This window comes from Ranitomeya imitator, chromosome 3, assembly GCF_032444005.1.
Source record: "Ranitomeya imitator isolate aRanImi1 chromosome 3, aRanImi1.pri, whole genome shotgun sequence".
In the NCBI taxonomy this organism is placed as follows: Eukaryota; Metazoa; Chordata; class Amphibia; order Anura; family Dendrobatidae; genus Ranitomeya; species Ranitomeya imitator.
Genome location: NC_091284.1, coordinates 343026051 through 343045906, shown reverse-complemented (window position 1 = coordinate 343045906; position 19856 = coordinate 343026051). Strand labels below are relative to the sequence as shown.

General features: G+C 42.8%; 1 protein-coding gene across 1 annotated transcript; it reads left to right on the top strand.

The window, feature by feature from the left end:
- The first annotated feature begins 1237 nt into the window (after positions 1–1237).
- MATN1 (matrilin 1) lies at positions 1238–19431 on the top strand. Its single transcript, XM_069759807.1, has 7 exons — positions 1238–1360; positions 3144–3490; positions 4581–4803; positions 18152–18277; positions 18367–18771; positions 19066–19218; positions 19301–19431. Exons 1-7 carry the CDS (start codon positions 1270–1272, stop codon positions 19429–19431), a joined length of 1476 nt encoding a protein of 491 aa, XP_069615908.1. The 5' UTR covers positions 1238–1269.
- The last annotated feature ends 425 nt before the right edge of the window (positions 19432–19856 follow it).

The following is a 19856-nucleotide window of genomic DNA, read 5'->3' as shown; positions in this document are numbered from 1 at the left end:
TACCAACGGGTTAGACTTTTGGTGCCATCTGATTATTATATGATTTTGTATACGGTTTATGTAGGGATAATTAGTATTATAATGCACAGAACAGTATGAGATCTGGCTGTTTGTTCAGAATAATGTGTACCATCCATGGTTAGGCACCCCATTATATACATTATTACAGTATATCAGTTCTTGCCCGGCTTGTTCACGTGTCCCACACTTGTTTTTCTATTTCTGCAGCAATTTCGGCTTTATTTTCACAGCGCTGCTTACTTACAAAAACTACACTCTGGAGATGGCCGAGTTTTATATAGGGAGCACTTATATTAGGAGAAAACATAATCTGCAGATTGATTAAAGGAACGGACTGAATGAACTGCGGAGCAGAAAGGAAGACTTGTGCCATACATATATGCAAAATATAGGAACAGTTACTGTTTTGTTGGGATTGTTAAGTAAAAGCAGCGTGCTACACTGCATCCATTCAGGAACATTAAGTGTTTCCGAAAAAAACCTTTTAACTCCATATGTGCCATAGCTCCAGATAGTTTCTTCAGTCCTCTCTTAGGGCTACTTACTGTACATATCTGGCGGTACGTTATACACCGCACCACAGCAGCAATGAATTGTGGCATGTCAGGCTATGGAGATACTTTGTGTGGAAAGCCTAGCCTTAGCCATGTGGCTGAACAGAGACCTTTATGTCTTCTCCGCAGATACAGGCCTTCTTTTATAAGTCACACTGAAAGGATCTCATTTAGGTAACGTTCACCTGATTAACCCAATCGTAGCAGAAGCACTGATTATTACAACTTACAGACATTTCACGCCTGCTCTTACAAATTCCTGGACTAGTGAATAGTGTATTTGACAGCTGGTCCCATGGGTGTTCTCACCAGCTCAGCTGTTCAGCCCAAAGCTTCAGCACTGGACAGATGAACAGCCACCTCTATTAGTCTACATCTTAAAATGTTACGTGCACGTTATGCTAGACATAATACTGTTTGGCCAATTCATATTGGACCTAATGTCCTGTTAAACAAAACCTTTTCCCTGTTATATGAAAAGTTTACAGAGTTAACTGGAATGTTGTGGCTTTTCAAAAGGACACCTATCTTTCCACTGAGCCTTTCCCCTTATATATACCTCTCTGGTGCCAATCTCCACCCATCCCACCCCTCGTTCAGTCACTTAACTGGGAGGTGTGTAGGTAGGATACCTTGAACACAAATTACCCATTCCATCCTTCTCACTCTGCTTTCTGACTCCTCTCCGGACATCATGAAGACTTCTCTGTGTCTACTTTCCACTTTCCTATTATTCAGCTTCTATAGCTATGTTGCAGTGGAAGCAGTGCCACAGCAGCTCAAAGGTGAGTGTTTTTGGGCTTAGAAATAATACGATTCATATTGAATTTATAAACTCTGACAAAAAGCAGAAATTCATCATTTTCATATTAATGCACTCTTTGGAGAATTTTGATACTCGTTTTTAAGCGATTAAAGGTTGATAATATTGAGCAATCGAAAATACAGTGTAATAGACAAAAGAGAATAAAAAAATAATGCCACCCATATCAAATAGGATATATTTTTCCAGCTATACCCTTTACAATAAGAATTAACTAAAAACTAAAAAAAATAATATCAAACTTATATCAGAGCCTTCCAACCGTGGCTTTTCAACCCTGTCTGCTATAACTAGCCCCCATAAACATTCTGGAAAGTTTCATTTAAGAAATTAATACTGAACTCATTAATATGGTTTCTTTTTATCAATAAAAGTTTAGGCTACAGGAAATTATTGCTTATCATAGATTATTATGAAGGTGATTTTCCAGGAATTATTGAGAAATTAGATTTAGTACAATCAGGGAATGATGAGGGCAGAACTGAAAACTTGTATTCTTCTCTGAATCTAGCTGCCCATGGTTAAAAGTGAAATTAATAATGTATTTACCCATATATTATCACAAAAGTAATGATGATAAAATATTGTGGGAGATTCATCATTTCTTCCTACATATAAGGGCACTGAAGCAACTCCGCTTGCCCATTATGTCTAGTTTTCAGCATGTATTATAGCCATTTATGTCTTCGCAAACTTGTACAGTTGCTACACAAAATAGGCAGCACGGTGGCTCGGTGGCTAGCACTGCAGCGCTGGAGTCCTGGGTTCAAATCCCACCAAGGACAACATCTGCAAAGAGTTTGTATGTTCTCTCCGTGTTTCCGTGGGTTTCCTCCCACATTACAAAGACATACTGATAGGGATTCTAGATTGTGAACCCCATTGGGGACAGCAGTGATAATGTGTACAAACTGTAAAGCGCTGCAGAATATGTTAGCGCTATATAAAGATTATTATTATTATCTTCTGTAATTGCCATAATATTGATCAGGGGTGTCAAACTGCATTCCTCGAGGGCTGCAAACAGGTCATGTTTTCAGGATTTCCTTGTACTGCACAGGTGATAATTTAATCACCTACACAAATAATGAGTTGGTGATTAAATTATCACCTGTGCAGTACAAGGAAATCCTGAAAACATGACCTGTTTGCAGCCCTCCAGGAATGCAGTTTGACACCCCTGATATTGATGGTAGCATGGCAAATAAGTTTAATAATGCATAGGTTTTTGCCATCGTTGACATTTAGATTTATTTAAAAATGTTAGCTCTAAATGAAATATGTCAAGGTGCTGAGACTCGTGTTGAAGTAAGGGAAAACTTTAAGCAATGAACTGCCACAAAAACATTTTTAGATTGGTTCCAGCTCAAACAGGCTGTTAACATTTGCCAGATTTCTAGAACCAGGTGCCAATTACGGAGATCAGGCTGTTCCACGAAAATTCTCCAAAACATAAAAATTAGATTACATTGTTAACATCGTCGCTCTGTCAAAATGCTTATTCCACAAATCTAGCCATCTGTTCTAATGCATCATCCTGAAAATTATGTTACTTATTATCCTTGGAGTGATACAATTAGAAAACTGGGACTTAGCAAAGACAAGAGAGTAAATGCTTGATGGCAGGGTCAATGCAAACTACTAACAACTACACATAAAAAGAGAACGTTGTCACAGTAAATGTGTTGTCTGCTTTTACATCGACTTAGATTGATTTTTTAATTTATTATTTCTTTTCCAAAAAGGTCCCAATTGCAGGACTCATCCCACTGACCTGGTATTCATCATAGACAGTTCCCGTAGCGTACGACCCTCTGAATTTGAACAGGTCAAGGTTTTCTTGTCTCAGGTGGTGGAATCTCTGGATGTTGGTTTAAATACCACAAGAGTGGGTCTCCTGAATTACGCCAGCTCAGTAAAAAATGAGTTCTCCCTTAAAACCCACAAAAGTAAGGCTGCCCTACTTCAAGCAGTCAAAAAGGTCCAACCTCTGTCTACAGGAACAATGACAGGCCTTGCTATCCAATATGCTATCAACCACGCCTTCACTGAGGGAGAAGGAGCAAGGCTCAAATTTACAGGTGTAAAGAAGGTGAGAAGTATAGATATAAAGCATGCTAATAGTTATCAATATAGAATCAATCATAGACTGCATGAGAAATGTTGATGATGCTGTCAAATTACAAATGCTTGCAAGCTCCTATTTTCAAGGGAGCCAGTCGACAAAATAATGCCGCCTTGACCATGGGTTGTTTGGTTTAGTGTGATCAGCATATGTGCAACAATCAGGGAAAAGTTGCTGCCTGTGGACCCATCTTATAGTGAGAGGTTTGTCAATTATTATAGGTCAGACAGGGAACTCTGGAGGGGAAACACTTTGCAGACACTCCTATATATACACTTCATGTAACTCCGTAGTGGAGTTTAACATAACTCATTGTGATTTGGGACCTATCATTATATCGGACTGCCTGTGGTTAAGGTAGCATGATCTTAGTGACAGTCCTTTTTAAATATACTAAAATAAAGGTATTGAAAGATTTTTGAGGGCTCCTTAAGAGCATTTCATGCCTCATCGTAACATTTCCAGTCGATTGAATAAGCATGCAGTCAGCCATAGGACACTAAAGCACTCACTAGTTGGATTACCTTCCAGGCTGAAATGAATCACCTCTTTCTCCCCTAACTCCTGCCAAATCTTGATTACTACTAATACTAGAAGTCTGACATTATTCGAATGACTGCTGCAAATGTTTTGATGTAGTAATGCCAAACATCAAAAATCGTTCCCATGCACCTTTATGCCATTTGTACATTCCCGAGCCAGGTAGTAAAATGTCTTGTATGCGTCTTGTATTTCCTTACGATTGATATCTCCCTACCTGTAGAACAGTCAGTTGAGGAATGTGGCTTTGATAAAGCTAAACAGAGACTTGTCAGAGGTGTTATAAGCCAGAGCTGTGAAGGGATGGTACTGGGCCCCTCTTGAGGTGTAGTGTAACTGGATTTGGGAACACACAAACCTTTGTCATGCAAGAGCTGTCATTGATGCATAATAGTTAGAATAAATGTCATCAATGCATCTAAATGTTACCAGAAAGTGTAAGGTCAGAACACATCATACTGAATGTAATGAAATCACATAGATTTATTCACTGTACTTGCGTTTTAACTATTTTCAGGTAGCCATTATAGTAACTGATGGTCGGCCTCAGGACGGTGTAAAGGACATTTCTGCTAGGGCTCGAGAAAGTGGGTTGGAGCTATTTGCCATCGGAGTTGGTCGTGTTGATATGACCACCCTGCGTCAGATTGCAAGTGAGCCCCTGGATGAACATGTGGACTATGTGGAAAGCTACAGTGTGATCGAGAAACTCAGCAAGAAATTTCAGGAAGCATTCTGTGGTAGGTCATACTTGGCTATTTTTTAACAAAATAATTATTATTTGTTAGCTATAGTAATTAATAAAAGATGACTAATTTTAATGTACAATTTCTAAATTAATTGCTTTTAGCTTACTGTTTTAAGTCAGTCAAGAGGCTCCCTAATTGCTGTCCTGGTCATGTGTTGATCACTCAGGTACAGGGACAGACACTGACAGCTTGGGTCCCTTGTGTAAGAAATGTATCCCGGTTCCCCTCCTTTAATGGTGACAAAGCTATATATATATATATATATATTTATTTAACCCAACACACATATAGATCTTACATAGTCTCCTTTATTGCGTATATTACCGTCCTTTATTTCACAGTGACCTCTTTTTATGTACAGCTCTGTCCCTTACGTATCGGATTATATAGCTCCCTGTTTTTTATTACATAGCGTCCTCTCTTGTTAGATATATAATGTAATGACTGATGATGGAGCATGGGAAACCTTCTTTTCTAATGGCGGAGCTGATGAACTGGTCTTCTTGTCATTGGCTGATCCATCAGCAGTCATTTTATATTCTAACAATAGAAAGGACTATACAATAAAAGAGGACACTGTGAATAACAAAGAATAACACGAATACGCTATGTAAGTGACAGCGCTATATATAATACATAATACTATGCGATAATGGGCTAACACTGCACATAACAGAGGAAGCTATAGAATAAGGGACGGCCCCATATACTGTATAACTAGAGAGAATGGTATGTAATAAGGGATGATGTTATACATAATAAAAGAGGAAACTATGTAACTAAGGATATAAATATACATAATAAGTGAGAACACTGTATACTAAGGCACTGTGCTATACATAATAAGACTATATTCCTTTATCAGTGTGCAGTGTTGGTGTGCTGCCCGCTTTTATAGACGCATTGAGCATGTCCTATTCTGATCCTCAAAATCGGACCAAAACAAAAAGTTCCCTGAACTTCACTGATCGCATTCTCAGGTCAGTGATTTTCACAGATGTGCGAATGGATCTATAAAACTCTTCAAGTCTGTGTCCGACTGTCCGATAAAAAAATCTGGCGGCACACTGACATACCACACAAATGTGAGAATGTGGCCCAAAAGATTTTACAGATATCATCACTCCAAGTCATGCAGTGCAGATACATAATGATATTTACATCAAGGTACTTACCGCTGATAATTTATCTAATTAGATACGTTTTCTGCTTTTTCTTATTCATCTGGTCAGACCTTCATGTCAACATCTCCCAGCCATGACTCGTCTTGTCATGATGATCATCGCAGCCCTAAAAATAACAATGACACATAAATTGCATATATACATGTCTCACTCGCACTGCACCCCTGAATACAGATATGTACCCCACCATTAACATGCTATGAGCCACGCAATTATCAAAATGTATAGTGATAAGTAGCACTGTGCCCCCCATTAACTATAATCTCCACCACCCAATAAATATAAACTATTGGGTCTCTGTGACTCTCCCCAATTAACTGTAAGACTATGTGCACATGCTACCTTTTTGTTACACAAAATATGCAATATTTTACTGTACAAGCAACAGAGGGGTATCGGGGGGGTACAGCCAGTGCATGTGCCCAGGGTGCAGCCGGCACAAGGGGGGCGCAGTCGGGCTGCCTAATGCAGCAGTCTGAAGTGTCTTCTCAGCTGCATTCTGCCACCCCCCAGACCGGGAGACAGCAGTTCTCTGAGCCAGCTGACAAGCTGTCAGCCAGCACAGAGAAACTGCAGCCCGATGGCTCCCAAGGATCAATTATACTTTTGTCTTACAGATGTGAGTACAATTGAAGCTGTGACCACTGGGTCAGAGCGACACCAGCAGCGTGATCATGTCATGTGATCCCGCTGCTGGCACCACTAGCCGATGCTGCAGAGACACAGATGGGTGGTAAGTGCTCCACTGGAGTTGAAGACACCAAAGATTAAGTGCATGGGAGGGAGATTTGCAGTATGGATAGGGGTGTTTAATGTGTGGGAGGAGATTTGGAGTGGGGATGGCGGTGTTTAATGTGTGGGAGGAGATTTGGAGTGGGGATGGCGGTGTTTAATGTGTGTGGGGAGATTTGGAGTGGGGATGGTGGTGTTTAATGTGTGGGAGGAGATTTGGAGTGGGGATGGCGGTGTTTAATGTGTGTGGGGAGATTTGGAGTGGGAATGGGGGTGTTTAATGTGTGGGGGAGATTTGCAGTATGGATAGGGGTGTTTAATGTGTGGGAGGAGATTTGGAGTGGGGATGGGGGTGTTTAATGTTTGAGGGAAGATATGGAGGGGGATGGGGGTGTTTAATGTGTGTGGGGAGATTTGGAATGGGCATGGGGGTGTTTAATGTGTGAGGGAAGATATGGAGGGGGATGGGGGTGTTTAATGTGTGTGGGGAGATTTGGTGTCAGGATGGGGGTGTTTAATGTGTGTGGGGAGATTTGGAGTGGGGATGGGGGTGTTTAATGTGTGGGGAGCTTTGTTGTGGGGATAGGGGTGTTTAATGTGTAGGGGTAGATTTGGAATGGGGATGGGGGTGTTTAATGTGTGAGGGAAGATATGGAGGGGGATGGGGGTGTTTAATGTGTGTGGGGACATTTGGAATGGGGATGGGGTGTTTAATGTGTGTGGGGAGATTTGGAGTGGGGATGGGGGTGTTTAATGTGTGTGGAGACATTTTGAGTGGGGATGGGGGTGTTTAATGTGTGTGGGGAGATTTGGAGTGGGGATGGGGGTGTTTATTGTGTGGGGAGCTTTGCTGTGGTAATGGGGGTGTTTAATGTGTAGGGGTAAATTTGGTGTCAGGATGGGGGTGTTTAATGTGTGGGGGAGATTTGGAGTGGGGATGGGAGTGTTAATGTGTGGGGAGATTTGAAGTGGGGATGGCGGTGTTTAATGTGATGGGGTAGATTTGGTGTCAGGATGGGGGTGTTTAATGTGTGAGGGAAGATATGAAGTGGGGATGGGGGTACTTAATGTGTGGGAGAGATTTGGAGTGGGGATGGGGGATTTAATGTGTGGGGGGAGATTTGAGGACACAAAATGAGGCGCAAAGTTGGGAGATCCAGGGCATGTATGAGGAAACAGTATGGGGCAAATGTGAGGAAACAGTATGGGGGGCATGTACGAGGAAACAGTATGGGGGAATGGGGGACATGTATGAGGAAACAGTGTGGAAGATGGGTGCAGACAGTGTGGGGAGAGAATGGGGGAATGTATGCAGACACAGCATGAGTAGCAATGGGAATAATATATGTGGAAAGAGTATGGGGAGTGAGGGTGATGGGATATGTGCAGCCAGGGGTATGTGTGAGCAGGCAGTATAGAGAGTGAGGGGGTAAATATAGGAAGAGACAGTATGTATGGTGAATAGGGGGGATGTGAAAGAAGACAGTATGAGGAGGAAGGGTAATAGTGTGTGGAGATAGTATGGGGCAGAAAAGTGAGTGGGCATAGAATGGAGACGGAGTAGTAGGGGTGTAGCCTGGGGGCCTGTGTAAGGGTACAGCAAGAAGGGGACAGTATACCAAGGAGGGGGAGTGTAATGAAAGTGTACAGTATGAAGACTGGGCCCTATAAGGGGAGGTCAGTGTGAAGAGCATGTACCATAAGAGGGACAGTGTGGGGGTCATATTTTGTGCAGGGAATATAGTGAGAGTCAATTATTTATTCAGGGGCTCAGCATAGAGCAGATATTTTTTATTCAGTAGCATTATAATGACACTGCTATCTTTAAGGGCATTGTGTAGGGATGTGCTGCAGAAGATGGGAGAAGATGGAAGTCTGCAGAAATGGATGTGGATGAGAAAACTCATCATGGGGTCTGGACAAGATGAAGAAAAGAAGCAGAACGACTCCAGAAACAACATCATCTACAAGGTACCTGGATGTAAATGTTATCTGTGATACTAACTAATTCTCATGTTTTTATTTATGTTAGGAGCATTAAAGGGAATGTCCAGGTTTGTAATGAGTCTGCAGTCATTCTTTGTGACTGCAGACTTCTGAATTTTCACAGTGCGCAATACACACTGTCAAGATTCTCTCGTGCTGGCAATTTACATACATGCAGTCATGCACTGACTAGACATGTGTGCCCTCACTCAATGAAAATGAACAGAGTGAGGATGGGCACGTCTATTCGGAATGTGACCAGAAGTATGCAAATCGCATACTTGTGTTGACATGACTGTCCACCGGCAAGGGAGAATCCTAAAAGTGTGAAGTTTATTCTTTGTGACAATTCAGAAGCTGCGATGTCAGGATTCAGCTCTGTAGGTTCCAGTAGTCATCACATGGACACTTCACTCATATGTGATTTTCATACTTCTGGTACTGTGACAATGAGATTCTCTTCCTGCTTCTCTCAGTTTTTCACTGAACATTGAGAGCATTAGGGAGAGGAGCACATCGTAACTTGACTAAGTGTGCAAATTGCATATGTGCTTGGAGGTGGCGCAAAACTGAATTCTTGCCCTGGGTGCAAGCAAACCTAGGTACACCTCTGACAAGCAAAGTGATTGAGCAAGACTCGTTAAAGGGTTGATTGTGACTTGTAGGATTGCTACTTCCAACAAGTAGCAGCATAGAGTTCAAGTCCTCTTCCTCTCTGAAGAAGCGATTTGCATTCAAAAATTCCCAGAGGAGCATTGCACAGGGAATAATCCTCTTTACCTTGACAAGCCAGAGCTGGTATGTCACTCTCCACAAGGAGAAACTTTACCCTTGAGATCCTTGCAGATTTGCAGCAGATTAAAATCTTCATAATGTCAATTCTTGTGCATATTTCACCCATACTAATGAGTGGGAGAAAATACGCAACAAAAGCATGTAAAAAAACATGGCAAAAAATGTATTTTACATAGCGTTCTTCCTGCCAGGACATGAAGCTGAATTTTCTCCTGCAAATTCTGAATGTGTGCACATAGCCTTAGTCCCTGTCCTGTGTCCCCCCATTCATTATAAGTTCTTGATAACATGATAATGAATTTGGAGGTGGGAGAAGACATTATCAGATAATAAGCATCCTCCACCAGCTCACAGTTCATTACAACTCCCTGACAGCATCTAATCCCACCTTTCAATTCATTATTAATAGTGATGGGCGAGCACTAAAATGCTCGGGTGCTCGTTGCTCGGGTCGAGCAAATTGGAATACTCGGGTACTCGGCCAGAACCACGAGCCCAATGTAAATCTATGGGAGACCCGAGTATTTTTACCGCGATCCCCCAGGGGGTCCTTTTAAGGTCTAAAAACGTCTGAAAATTATGGAAACACTGCTCAAATGACACAGGGACATAATGGGGATCGCCCCTGGAAGCATTACTGGTTCACAGCTTTAATCAATTTTTTCCGAGATTCATGCCATTTTTCCCGGTGCCACAAAAAACACATGAAAACTAAACCAAAAAGGGTTTTGCTTGGAAATATGTCAAGGTTCATCCTGTGCATGTTATTGACTTGCCTGCAAGGCCAAATATTTACCCCAGACGAAAATTTCCTCCCCCACTTAGGCTTAGTTCACACGCAGCATTTTTGAAGCGTTTTTCAACTTTAACATTGCTTTCAACCACTACAAATGCATTCACTGGGAAATGTCATTGTAACATTTATCACCCCTAGCAGGCCATGTGGTGTGTGACACATAAGCAGACCCATCTTGTTTCATTTATGAAGGAGGGACTCTTAAAGTCACAGAGCCTATTTTTACTGGTGCATCAGGCGGCATTAATCTTCTTAAAGGGCCATTATGAAACAATGGGTCTTCTAAGCTGTTGTAGCCTAGGCTGTGAGTGGAGGGCTGCCAAGAATTATGACGCACCACAATACCCCTTTCATAAGATGTCCTGGAGGGCCTCCTGAAAAAATATTGCATTGAATGCAAGGCCTGCCCTGCTACCAATTCATATGCACCCCCTTACACCTTGGAACCCACATACTGTATGAGCCCATGAAAATCCACTTCACAATATGCATTTTGTACTCCCATACTCCTTGGTTTTACACATTGGCGGCAATGCCAGCCCTGCTGCATAGTTATTTGCACCCCATTAGGCCTTGCACCCCACATAGTGGATGGGCCCATGAAAATCCACTTCAGAATATGCATTTTGTACTCCCGTACTCCCTTGCTTTACACATTGGCAGGAAGGCCAGCCCTGCTGCATAGTCATATGCACCCCATTAGGGCTTGGATCCCACATAGTGGATGAGCCCATGGAAATCGACTTTACAATATGCATTTTGTACTCCTCTACTCCTTGGTTTTACACATTGGCAGCAAGGCCAGCCCTGCTGCATAGTCAGTCATATGCACCACATTAGGCCTTGGAACCCACATAGTGGATGTGCCCATGAAAATCCACTTTACAATATGCATTTTGTACTCCCCTACTCCTTGGTTTTACACATTGCCAGCAAGGCCAGCCCTGCTGCATAGTCAGTCATATGCACCCCATTAGGCCTTGGAACCCACACAGTGTATGGGCCCATGAAAATCCACTTCACAATATGCATTTTGTACTCCCGTACTCCTTGGTTTTACACATTGCCAGCAAGGCCAGCCCTGCTGCCTAGTCATATGCACCCCCTTAGGCCTTGGAACCCACATAGTGGATGTGCCCTTGAAAATCCACTTCACAATATGTATTTTGTACTCCCGTACTCCTTGGTTTTACACATCGCCAGCAAGGCGAGCCCTGCTGCATAGTCAGTCATATCTGCCCCATTACGCCATGGAACCCACATACTGGATGGGTCCAGGAAAATTCACTCGTATTTTGTAAAGTATGATGGTTCCCACTTTGCAGAATTATTTACAGGAGAATTTGGCAATTGTGTTTGCCATGTTTTTAACACTAAGGTTCAGATACGGCTTTAAAAAAGTCTAATCCTTGAAACACAAAGCAATTTCATTGCAAACTACAAAATTCAAGGAATATTAACATTGAATAGTGTGAGTGCATGCATTTTTGTATATGTTAACAATAACATACAAAGGTTAATAAGTACATATAAGGATAACATAAATATACTGATTACGTATATATGAAGATTAGCTTCTAACAGTCTACTTAGATCATCACCAAGAGGCTTTTAAATATCATCCGTCTCGAATATCTGAAAAGCAACACCAAGACAGAGAACCCCACAAGGATTTAGATCAAACCACCACAGGCTGAGTTTCAGTAAACCTTAATGTTTTCCAATGACAAACAGCAAACATATAGAGTCTTCGAACTGTTTGTGAAGTGAGTAAACAAACATGTATCAATATTGTGTCACTATGAGCATTGTGTGTCACATCTGTAAATGTTTTACAAGACATGCAGCTATGTGATTGTATGAATGCATTAGGTGTACAGTATTTCAATCTTGTTTACAAATCGCCAGTTGTATATTCGCCATTTGTACATGTCAGGCAATAAAGTGAGTGCCATCAGAGTCCCTTTGGCCAACATGCACCGTACAGAGCACATTCACGCTGGTGATCTACTGGGAGGTACAGGACAGATTGCAGACGACCGAGTTAAGAAGCAGGCCCAATGTAATGTCATGCCCAATTCCCCAATGTGTTGTCCTTTTTTAAAAAAATAAAAGAGTGCCATCACAGTACCCTTGGCCAAAATGCACCGTACAGACCACATTCACCCTGGTGATATAGTGGTTCTGGATGAGAAGAATGAGGATAAGGAGAATAAGAACAAACAGACCCAATCTGGAAGCGTATACCCATGTGTGGTTGTGAGGAGGTGCATGAGAATACACCTCCCCAAAAGAGAGAATGTATTTGAGGTTATGTTTCGCTGTTTTCACTTGGTGGTGTACAGAAGTCTTTCCCAATTCAGGCATGTTCATTTTTTAAGAGTCAGCCTGCCAGCATTTTCAGTTAACAGGCGGATGTGCTTATCTTGTTTAATTCCACCAGCGGTACTAAAAATCCACTCTGACAGAACACTAGCAGAAGGGGAGGTCAGGACCTCCAAGGCGTAGAGAGCCAGTTCATGCCACATGTCCAGCTTGGATACCCAATAATTAAAAGGCACAGAGGAATCATGACGGATGTTTGTACGATCTGAAAGGTGCTTCCTCACCATCTTCCCAAACATTGCACATCTTGTGACTGCACCTCTGCCTCTGTGCCACCAAGATGGGAGGGTCTGAGAAAACTGTCCCAAAACTTGGCCATTGTTCTCCTGCCTAAGCTGGATTGTACTTCTGTCTCTCTCACTTGGTGTCCTTGGTTGTACAACAAACTGATGTCTGCAGCCAGCGTTCTCATGTGGGAATTTTCTAAGTAATTACGCTACAAGGGCCCTGTGGTGCTGAAAGTTCTCCTTGTAGCATGGGTCTAGAAGTGTCACCAACCAGTAATGAGTGTCACCCAAAATTTTCATAATCCGAGGGTCACGTGAAATCCAGCGCAACATAAAGTCAGCCATGTGTGCCAGACTGCTAACAGGCAAGACTTCCATGTCTTCACCAACAGGATGACTGACGATGTTGTCCTCCTCCTCCTCATCCTCTTCCTCCTGTCCACAGGCCATCCCCGCTGAACAGAAGCTAATACAGATCTGTTTCTAGTACCATCTATAGTGCATGAAAGTAGCTCCTGTTCTTCCTCCTCCTCCTCATTTCCTACTCATCCACGTTGAGAAGACATGAAGCTGTTCTGAGTCTAATCCCCCTGTATGTTTCCTTGCTCCATGTCCTCATGCTCCACCTGCAATACATCCTCTTTGATTGTGAGCAGAGAGTTTTTCAGAATGCTGAGAAGCGGGATGGTGATGCTAATTATGGCGTCATCGCAGCTCACTATCTTGGTGCAGTCCTCAAAGTTTTGGAGGATGTTACATATGTCTGACATCCATGTCCACTCCTGAGGTCTTATGTGTGGAGTCTGACCTGAAATTCGATGGACTTGTTGATGCTGGTAGTCAACACCGGCCTTCTTCCGCTCACAAATCCTTTCCAACATATGCAGCATAGAATTCCAGCGCGTAGGGATATCACACAGCAGTTGGTGAGCTGGAAGCTGAAAACGCTGCTGAAGCACGGCAAGGGCGGCTGAAGTTGTAGCTGACTTTCTAAAATGGGCAGACGGTGTACTTTCACTAGCAGATCCGGCAGCTCCTGGTAGCTTTTCAGAAAGCGTTGAACCACGAAGTTAAGCACATGGGCCAAGCATGCTCGCTGCTCGCCGAGTACGCCGAGCATAGCGATACTCCAGTTAGTAATGAGTAGTGGCGAGCACGTTCGCTCATCACTAATTATTAAGTGTCCTATGCACCTTATCTTCTCCTTTCCTACTCCCCAATGAATTTTAAGTCCCTGATAATGTCATAATAAATTGTGGGATGGGGATAATGCTATCAGGGACTTAAAACCCTCCTCCACACTCAATTCATTTTCCATATGTAACTTCCTCACCCTGTTTGTAAGTCCATTATAAGTCCCCCTTACTCCCATCCACTCCTTATTGTCCTCTCCTCTACCCCCTCATTTTTCCCCATATGCCTCATTGTCATCTCCCCACCCCATCATTGTCCTATTCCCCACATCCATTAATGTCCAATCCTCACTCCCATCATTGCCCTTTCATTCACATGCCATCAATGTCATCTACCCCACCCCCTTCATTGTCCTCTCCCCCACATCCCATTACTGTATTCTACTCCACCCCATCATTGTCCTCTCCAAACCCCATCATTGTCCTCTCCAAACCACATAATTGTCTTCTCCCTCATCCATCATTGTTCTGCCATACCCCCATCGTTGTTTGCTCCCCACTCCCATCATTGTCTTCTCCCACATCCATCATTACTCTCCTCCACCCCATCATTGTCCTCTCCCCACTCCAATCATTGTTCTCCCCAAGCCTCATCATTGTTCTCCACCTACTCTCATCATTGTTCTTCCCTAAATCCATCACTGTTGTACTCCACCATCACTCTTTGTCCTCTCCCCAGTGTATTGGAAGAATATTGGAGACATAATTTCATGTCATTCATTTGTATTTTATTTGGCATAGGACTATAAAACCTGGTTCTTTTGTGCAGCTGTAAAGGTACCTTCACACTAAGCGACGCTGCAGCGATACCGACAATGATCCAGATCGCTGCAGCGCCGCTGTTTGGTTGCTGGAGAGCTGTCACACAGACAGCTCTCCAGCGACCAACGATGCCGGTAACCAGGGTAAACATCGGGTTACTAAGCGCAGGGCCGCGCTTAGTAACCCGATGTTTACCCTGGATACCATCCTAAAAGTAAAAAAAACAAACGCTACATACTTACCTACCGCTGTCTGTCCCCGGCGCTCTGCTTCTCTGTACTGGCTGTGAGCTGTGACGTCACCGCTCTGCTTTCCGGCCGCTGTGCTCACAGTGAGTGCAGGAAAGCACAGCGCCGGGGACAGACAGCGGATGGTAAGTATGAAGCGTTTGTTTTTTTACTTTTAGGATGGTAACCAGGGTAAACATCGGGTTACTAAGCGCGGCCCTGCGCTTAGTAACCTGATGTTTACCCTGGTTACCAGCGAAGACATCGCTGAATCGGTGTCGACACGCCGATTCAGCGATGTCAGCGGGAGAGCCAGCGACCAAAGAAAGTGCTGGCCCTCTAGCCCCGACCAACGACATCACAGCAGGATTCTGATCGCTGCTGGGTGTCAAACTGAACGATATCGCTAGCGAGGACGCTGCAACGTCACGGATCGCTAGCGATATCGTTTAGTTTGAAGGTACCTTAACAGGGCACCTAGCTCAGCAGGGGACTCAGCCTTCTCAGCTTCAGAGAAGAAATTCACACCCCCACCAGCTAGCTAGTATCAAGCTCCTACAGGAAGACCCCTTGTAAATACCATGCAGTCTATCTGATTTGAAGAGTCAGTTATCCACAGGGTGGGTACATTCGTAGACTGGCTAGCAGAAGCCAGGTAGCAATGCTGTGTTTGGTCTCAGCTCATAACAGGGGCCCGAGTCGGATCTGATGGTGCCAAAAACCACCTCCCTATGACTATCCATTAAGGAGTTATGACTCACATTAGGTTTTGGAGTCTTAAGCTGCTAGAGGGGATTTAGTTTCAGCCCATAGGGCAGGAGGAGAGTAACCCAAAGAGGATGAAAGCTAGTGTAAAGCCATGTGATCTCTTTCTGTTATGCTTCTTGTTCACTTCAAATGTGGTAGGCAAGTCGAGTAACGTGTTGTGAATGAACTAGGAACCAACTGGCAGCCCATTCCCCCTGCGGCCTAGCACACACATGGTCGAACATCAAACTGGTACTTGACATGATCCATCTGCTTATATTTTTGTCCTATTTGTATTTGCATTTCTGACCATTGTATATGTATAAAAACTGTGTGTATATATAGTGTATTGTCTAGTTTGCCCTTAAGGCAATTAAATATTTAACTTAACTTTCAAGTTGTTCTTTTATCTCGATCCATGAATTGACACATCCATATTATCAGTTTAACTTTCCATACTACCATGGCTGTTTTATGTTATAATCCCGTTAACAGACTGGGTTTATATCCAACGAGGAACTGGTGGCAGTCCTACCGGGCACTGGGCAGGAAACTGAGGATGTATTCCTGCAACTCTGCTGCTATTCTCTCCTGTAAGCAGTGGAGCTGTAGGATTGCTCCCTGCCCAGCACACTGCATGTGATTAGGGCCTTATGAGCATGGGCCCTATGGAGCCTTGGGCTCTGAGAAACAGGACAAATTGCCCTCATTACATTATTAGATGACCTGCAAGGTCTCCCCTCCACCTGAAAGCCCCTGTGCAGTTGCACCTGCTTTATGTCCACCCCTACCCGGGTACAAGACACAACAGTTATGTACAAGGCTGTAACGAGTTGCGCACCTATATGGATAGGTGTTTATCCGCAGTGAACAATCTTCGTGAATAACAGCAAGCAGAGAAATCTGTAAAGAATTGGCACTACTCATACACATAATCATTTTTATATAAGTAGCATTGGGGTGTAAAGCTCTTACATTCCCTCAGCTCCTCAGACTTTTCTCTGCCAAATGCCGTCCTCCACTAGATGATTGACAGCACTTCTGCATGAAGACACTTATAACTAACTTTTATTCAACTAGTGGAAGGTGATGCTCAGCAGAGACTACTATGGGGGGTCGAGACAATAGAAGAGCATCACACCCCAATGCAATGCCAGCCTCATTAGCAATTCACTTCTAAAGCTATTTCTCAACATGGGAACAATGCTGTGAGGATATAAAGATATAAATTAAATTCTATTTTCAACACGTACATGCACATGTATTGTTTGGTGTGTCGAGGGATTACTGACAGATTTTCTTTAATAAATTGTCATTTTTAACAGAACAGAAAAGGGTAGCTTGCATCATATTTGTGTTCTCCTGTAGCTTGTTTAATTATAACATTTGACAAAACATAAACAATACTGTTTAACAGAATGCAAAAAGCTTAAAAGCTGAGTTAAAAAAAACACAATTAAAGAGTCATAAAATATAAATGTTTCTATTTCCATGATAATCCTTTTAGCACAGTCTCACAAGAGTAGCACACCCCATATACCCCGTTTAGATGTATGGATATGACAGAAGTGCCACCTCTTTCTCATGGAGCTACATCTTAGAAGGGAAAGTCATTAGATTCATGATGTCCGAACCACGGACAGCACGAATCAGAACCTGGCTGTGTGATTGCAAACAGGTATGTCAACTTGATTGACAGGTCTCTTCCATGTGTTCATAGAGGACCAGTTAATCAAGTTTAGAGGTGAGGGGAGACATTGGACAGTGGCTGCACCAGGCTAGTCAGGTAGTCCCCTATACTCCCCGGCTGCCTTTTTAAAGTGTTTTCTCTGAAATAGTGCAGTGCTTCAGACAAAGACATACCTGGTTGCAATCACAAATGGAGGTTCTGATTCATGCTGTCTTTGGTTGGTGCAGCATGAAGCTAATGGTTCACTTTAATACCACAAGCAAGGGGAAGTGATACTTTCAATTTTCTTCATGACTGCTGCTTGCTAGTAATACTCTGCAGCCTAGCATCTCATACAGAAGTGAAATAACAGCTTGTCTGAGAGTAACCTTGGAGTTTCCCCTTCACTCTCTGATATTGTGCGGTCTGCATAATGTTTTGTTGACTCATGGTTGTGCTGACAGGGCAGCAATCTGCCCTCTTCCCAGGGGAAAAAGATTCCGCCCTTACAGTCACCTCTAAGGCCAGCCATAACTATACATATATATGGAATATACATAGAGTTACATACATTCTTACATACATAGAGTAACTAAGAATGTACTAATACATTTTTTTTACAATTCTTTTACCCAGAAATGGCTGATCTCTGCTCCACTGGAGATCACGACTGTCAGCAAATTTGTGTTAGCACCCCAGGGTCCTACACCTGTGCCTGCAGGGAAGGATATACATTAAATGATGATGGAAAGACCTGCAATGGTATGACTTGAAGAAAACATGTGATACAGAATGGTTTTGCTCTTTAAGCGTATATAATCATCATATGTATTTTTTTGCTATTATTACAGCCTGCGGTGCCTCCGCCATTGACCTGGTGTTCCTAATTGATGGCTCTAAAAGTGTTCGTCCAGAGAACTTTGAGCTTGTCAAGCAATTCATTAATCAAATTGTAGAGTCTGTGGATGTAGGGGACAGAAAGGCACATGTAGGTCTCGTCCAGTACTCCAGTGCTGTAAGGCAGGAGTTCCCCCTGGGTAGATATAACACCAAGAAGGACATTAAAACTGCTGTGAAAAAGATGGCTTACATGGAGAAAGGAACCATGACTGGTCAAGCCCTCACATATTTGATTGACAACACCTTTACCATCTCCAATGGAGGAAGACCAGGAGTATCTAAAGTTGGCATTGTCTTTACTGATGGTCGTTCCCAGGATTACATCAATGATGCTGCCCTGAAGGCTAAGGAACTAGGTAAGGCAAAATTAGCACCTGCAATTATTTATTAAATATCTTAAACTAGATGACCAAGCAAGGTCAGTGGGAAAAGTGGTCCGCCACTGTGTATTTAGTAAATCTCCTTATAGTCTTTATAGTCTTTTTTATTTTCTTTTATCCAGTCTGGACAAGTTATCAGGCAATCACAGATTGATGTCTATCTACATATCAACTCCCTTGATTTATCATTAGGCCTTTGTGTGAGTCTGTGCTCACACAATCTCCTATTCCTAAACATTACATTTAATTAAAGTTGTACATCTCATACAGGTTACAAGATGTATGCAGTTGGTGTTGGCAATGCTGTGGAGGACGAGTTACGAATGATTGCCTCTGAACCTGTCAATGAGCACTATTTTTACACAGCTGACTTCAAAGCCATGAAAGAGATTGGCAAAAAACTTCAGATGAAGATCTGTGTTGGTAAGTGCTAGGCAGTTTTACTTTAGCTGGTACTAAGGCTAATGCATAAATAACAATACCATTTCTTTTCTTAAAATATCAGAAGAAAACCCCTGTGAATGTGAAGCCATTGTTAAGTTCCAGACCAAGGTGGAAGAGCTCATCCAGGCACTAACAAGGAAGAATATCCTTTTTCTAAAGTTACAGCAGTGCCTATTGACTAGGCCGGTTTAGTAAAAATTAAGCCCTGGGTAAAAGTAGGGCTCCATTTACATACAAACATATATTTGCATCTGTTACCTGGATATTTATATCAGAATATCATAATAATTATTACTGCCAATCAGTGTCCAGATAAAACTGCTGGACAGTAAATGAATAATACCACTATACAGTATTCAAATAATATTGCCATATAGTGGCCACTCGAGATGAGCGGATCACTTTGAGCTACCCTGGTCCGTGATCCAAATCAGTGCTCTCTCTGGCCATGGACAAGAGCTGTGAAAGGGTCCTCAGTTTCTGGGTTCTTTGATGCATCACTTGATTGAAATGCCTGGCATGGCATCATCTGTGTGGCATGGGGCACACAGGTAAAGGAATGGCAATCGGCAAGGAAATTCATGTAATTCCTGTTTACAGCCAGAGAGACCATGGAC

Bases quoted from the DNA above. Each gene is read 5' to 3' on its own strand.
- MATN1 (XM_069759807.1), top strand. From the start codon at position 1,270: ATGAAGACTTCTCTGTGTCTACTTTCCACTTTCCTATTATTCAGCTTC. The intron at 18,278-18,366 runs GTATGACTTGAA...CTATTATTACAG, and splicing joins TGATGGAAAGACCTGCAATG to CCTGCGGTGCCTCCGCCATT. The intron at 18,772-19,065 runs GTAAGGCAAAAT...CATCTCATACAG, and splicing joins CCTGAAGGCTAAGGAACTAG to GTTACAAGATGTATGCAGTT.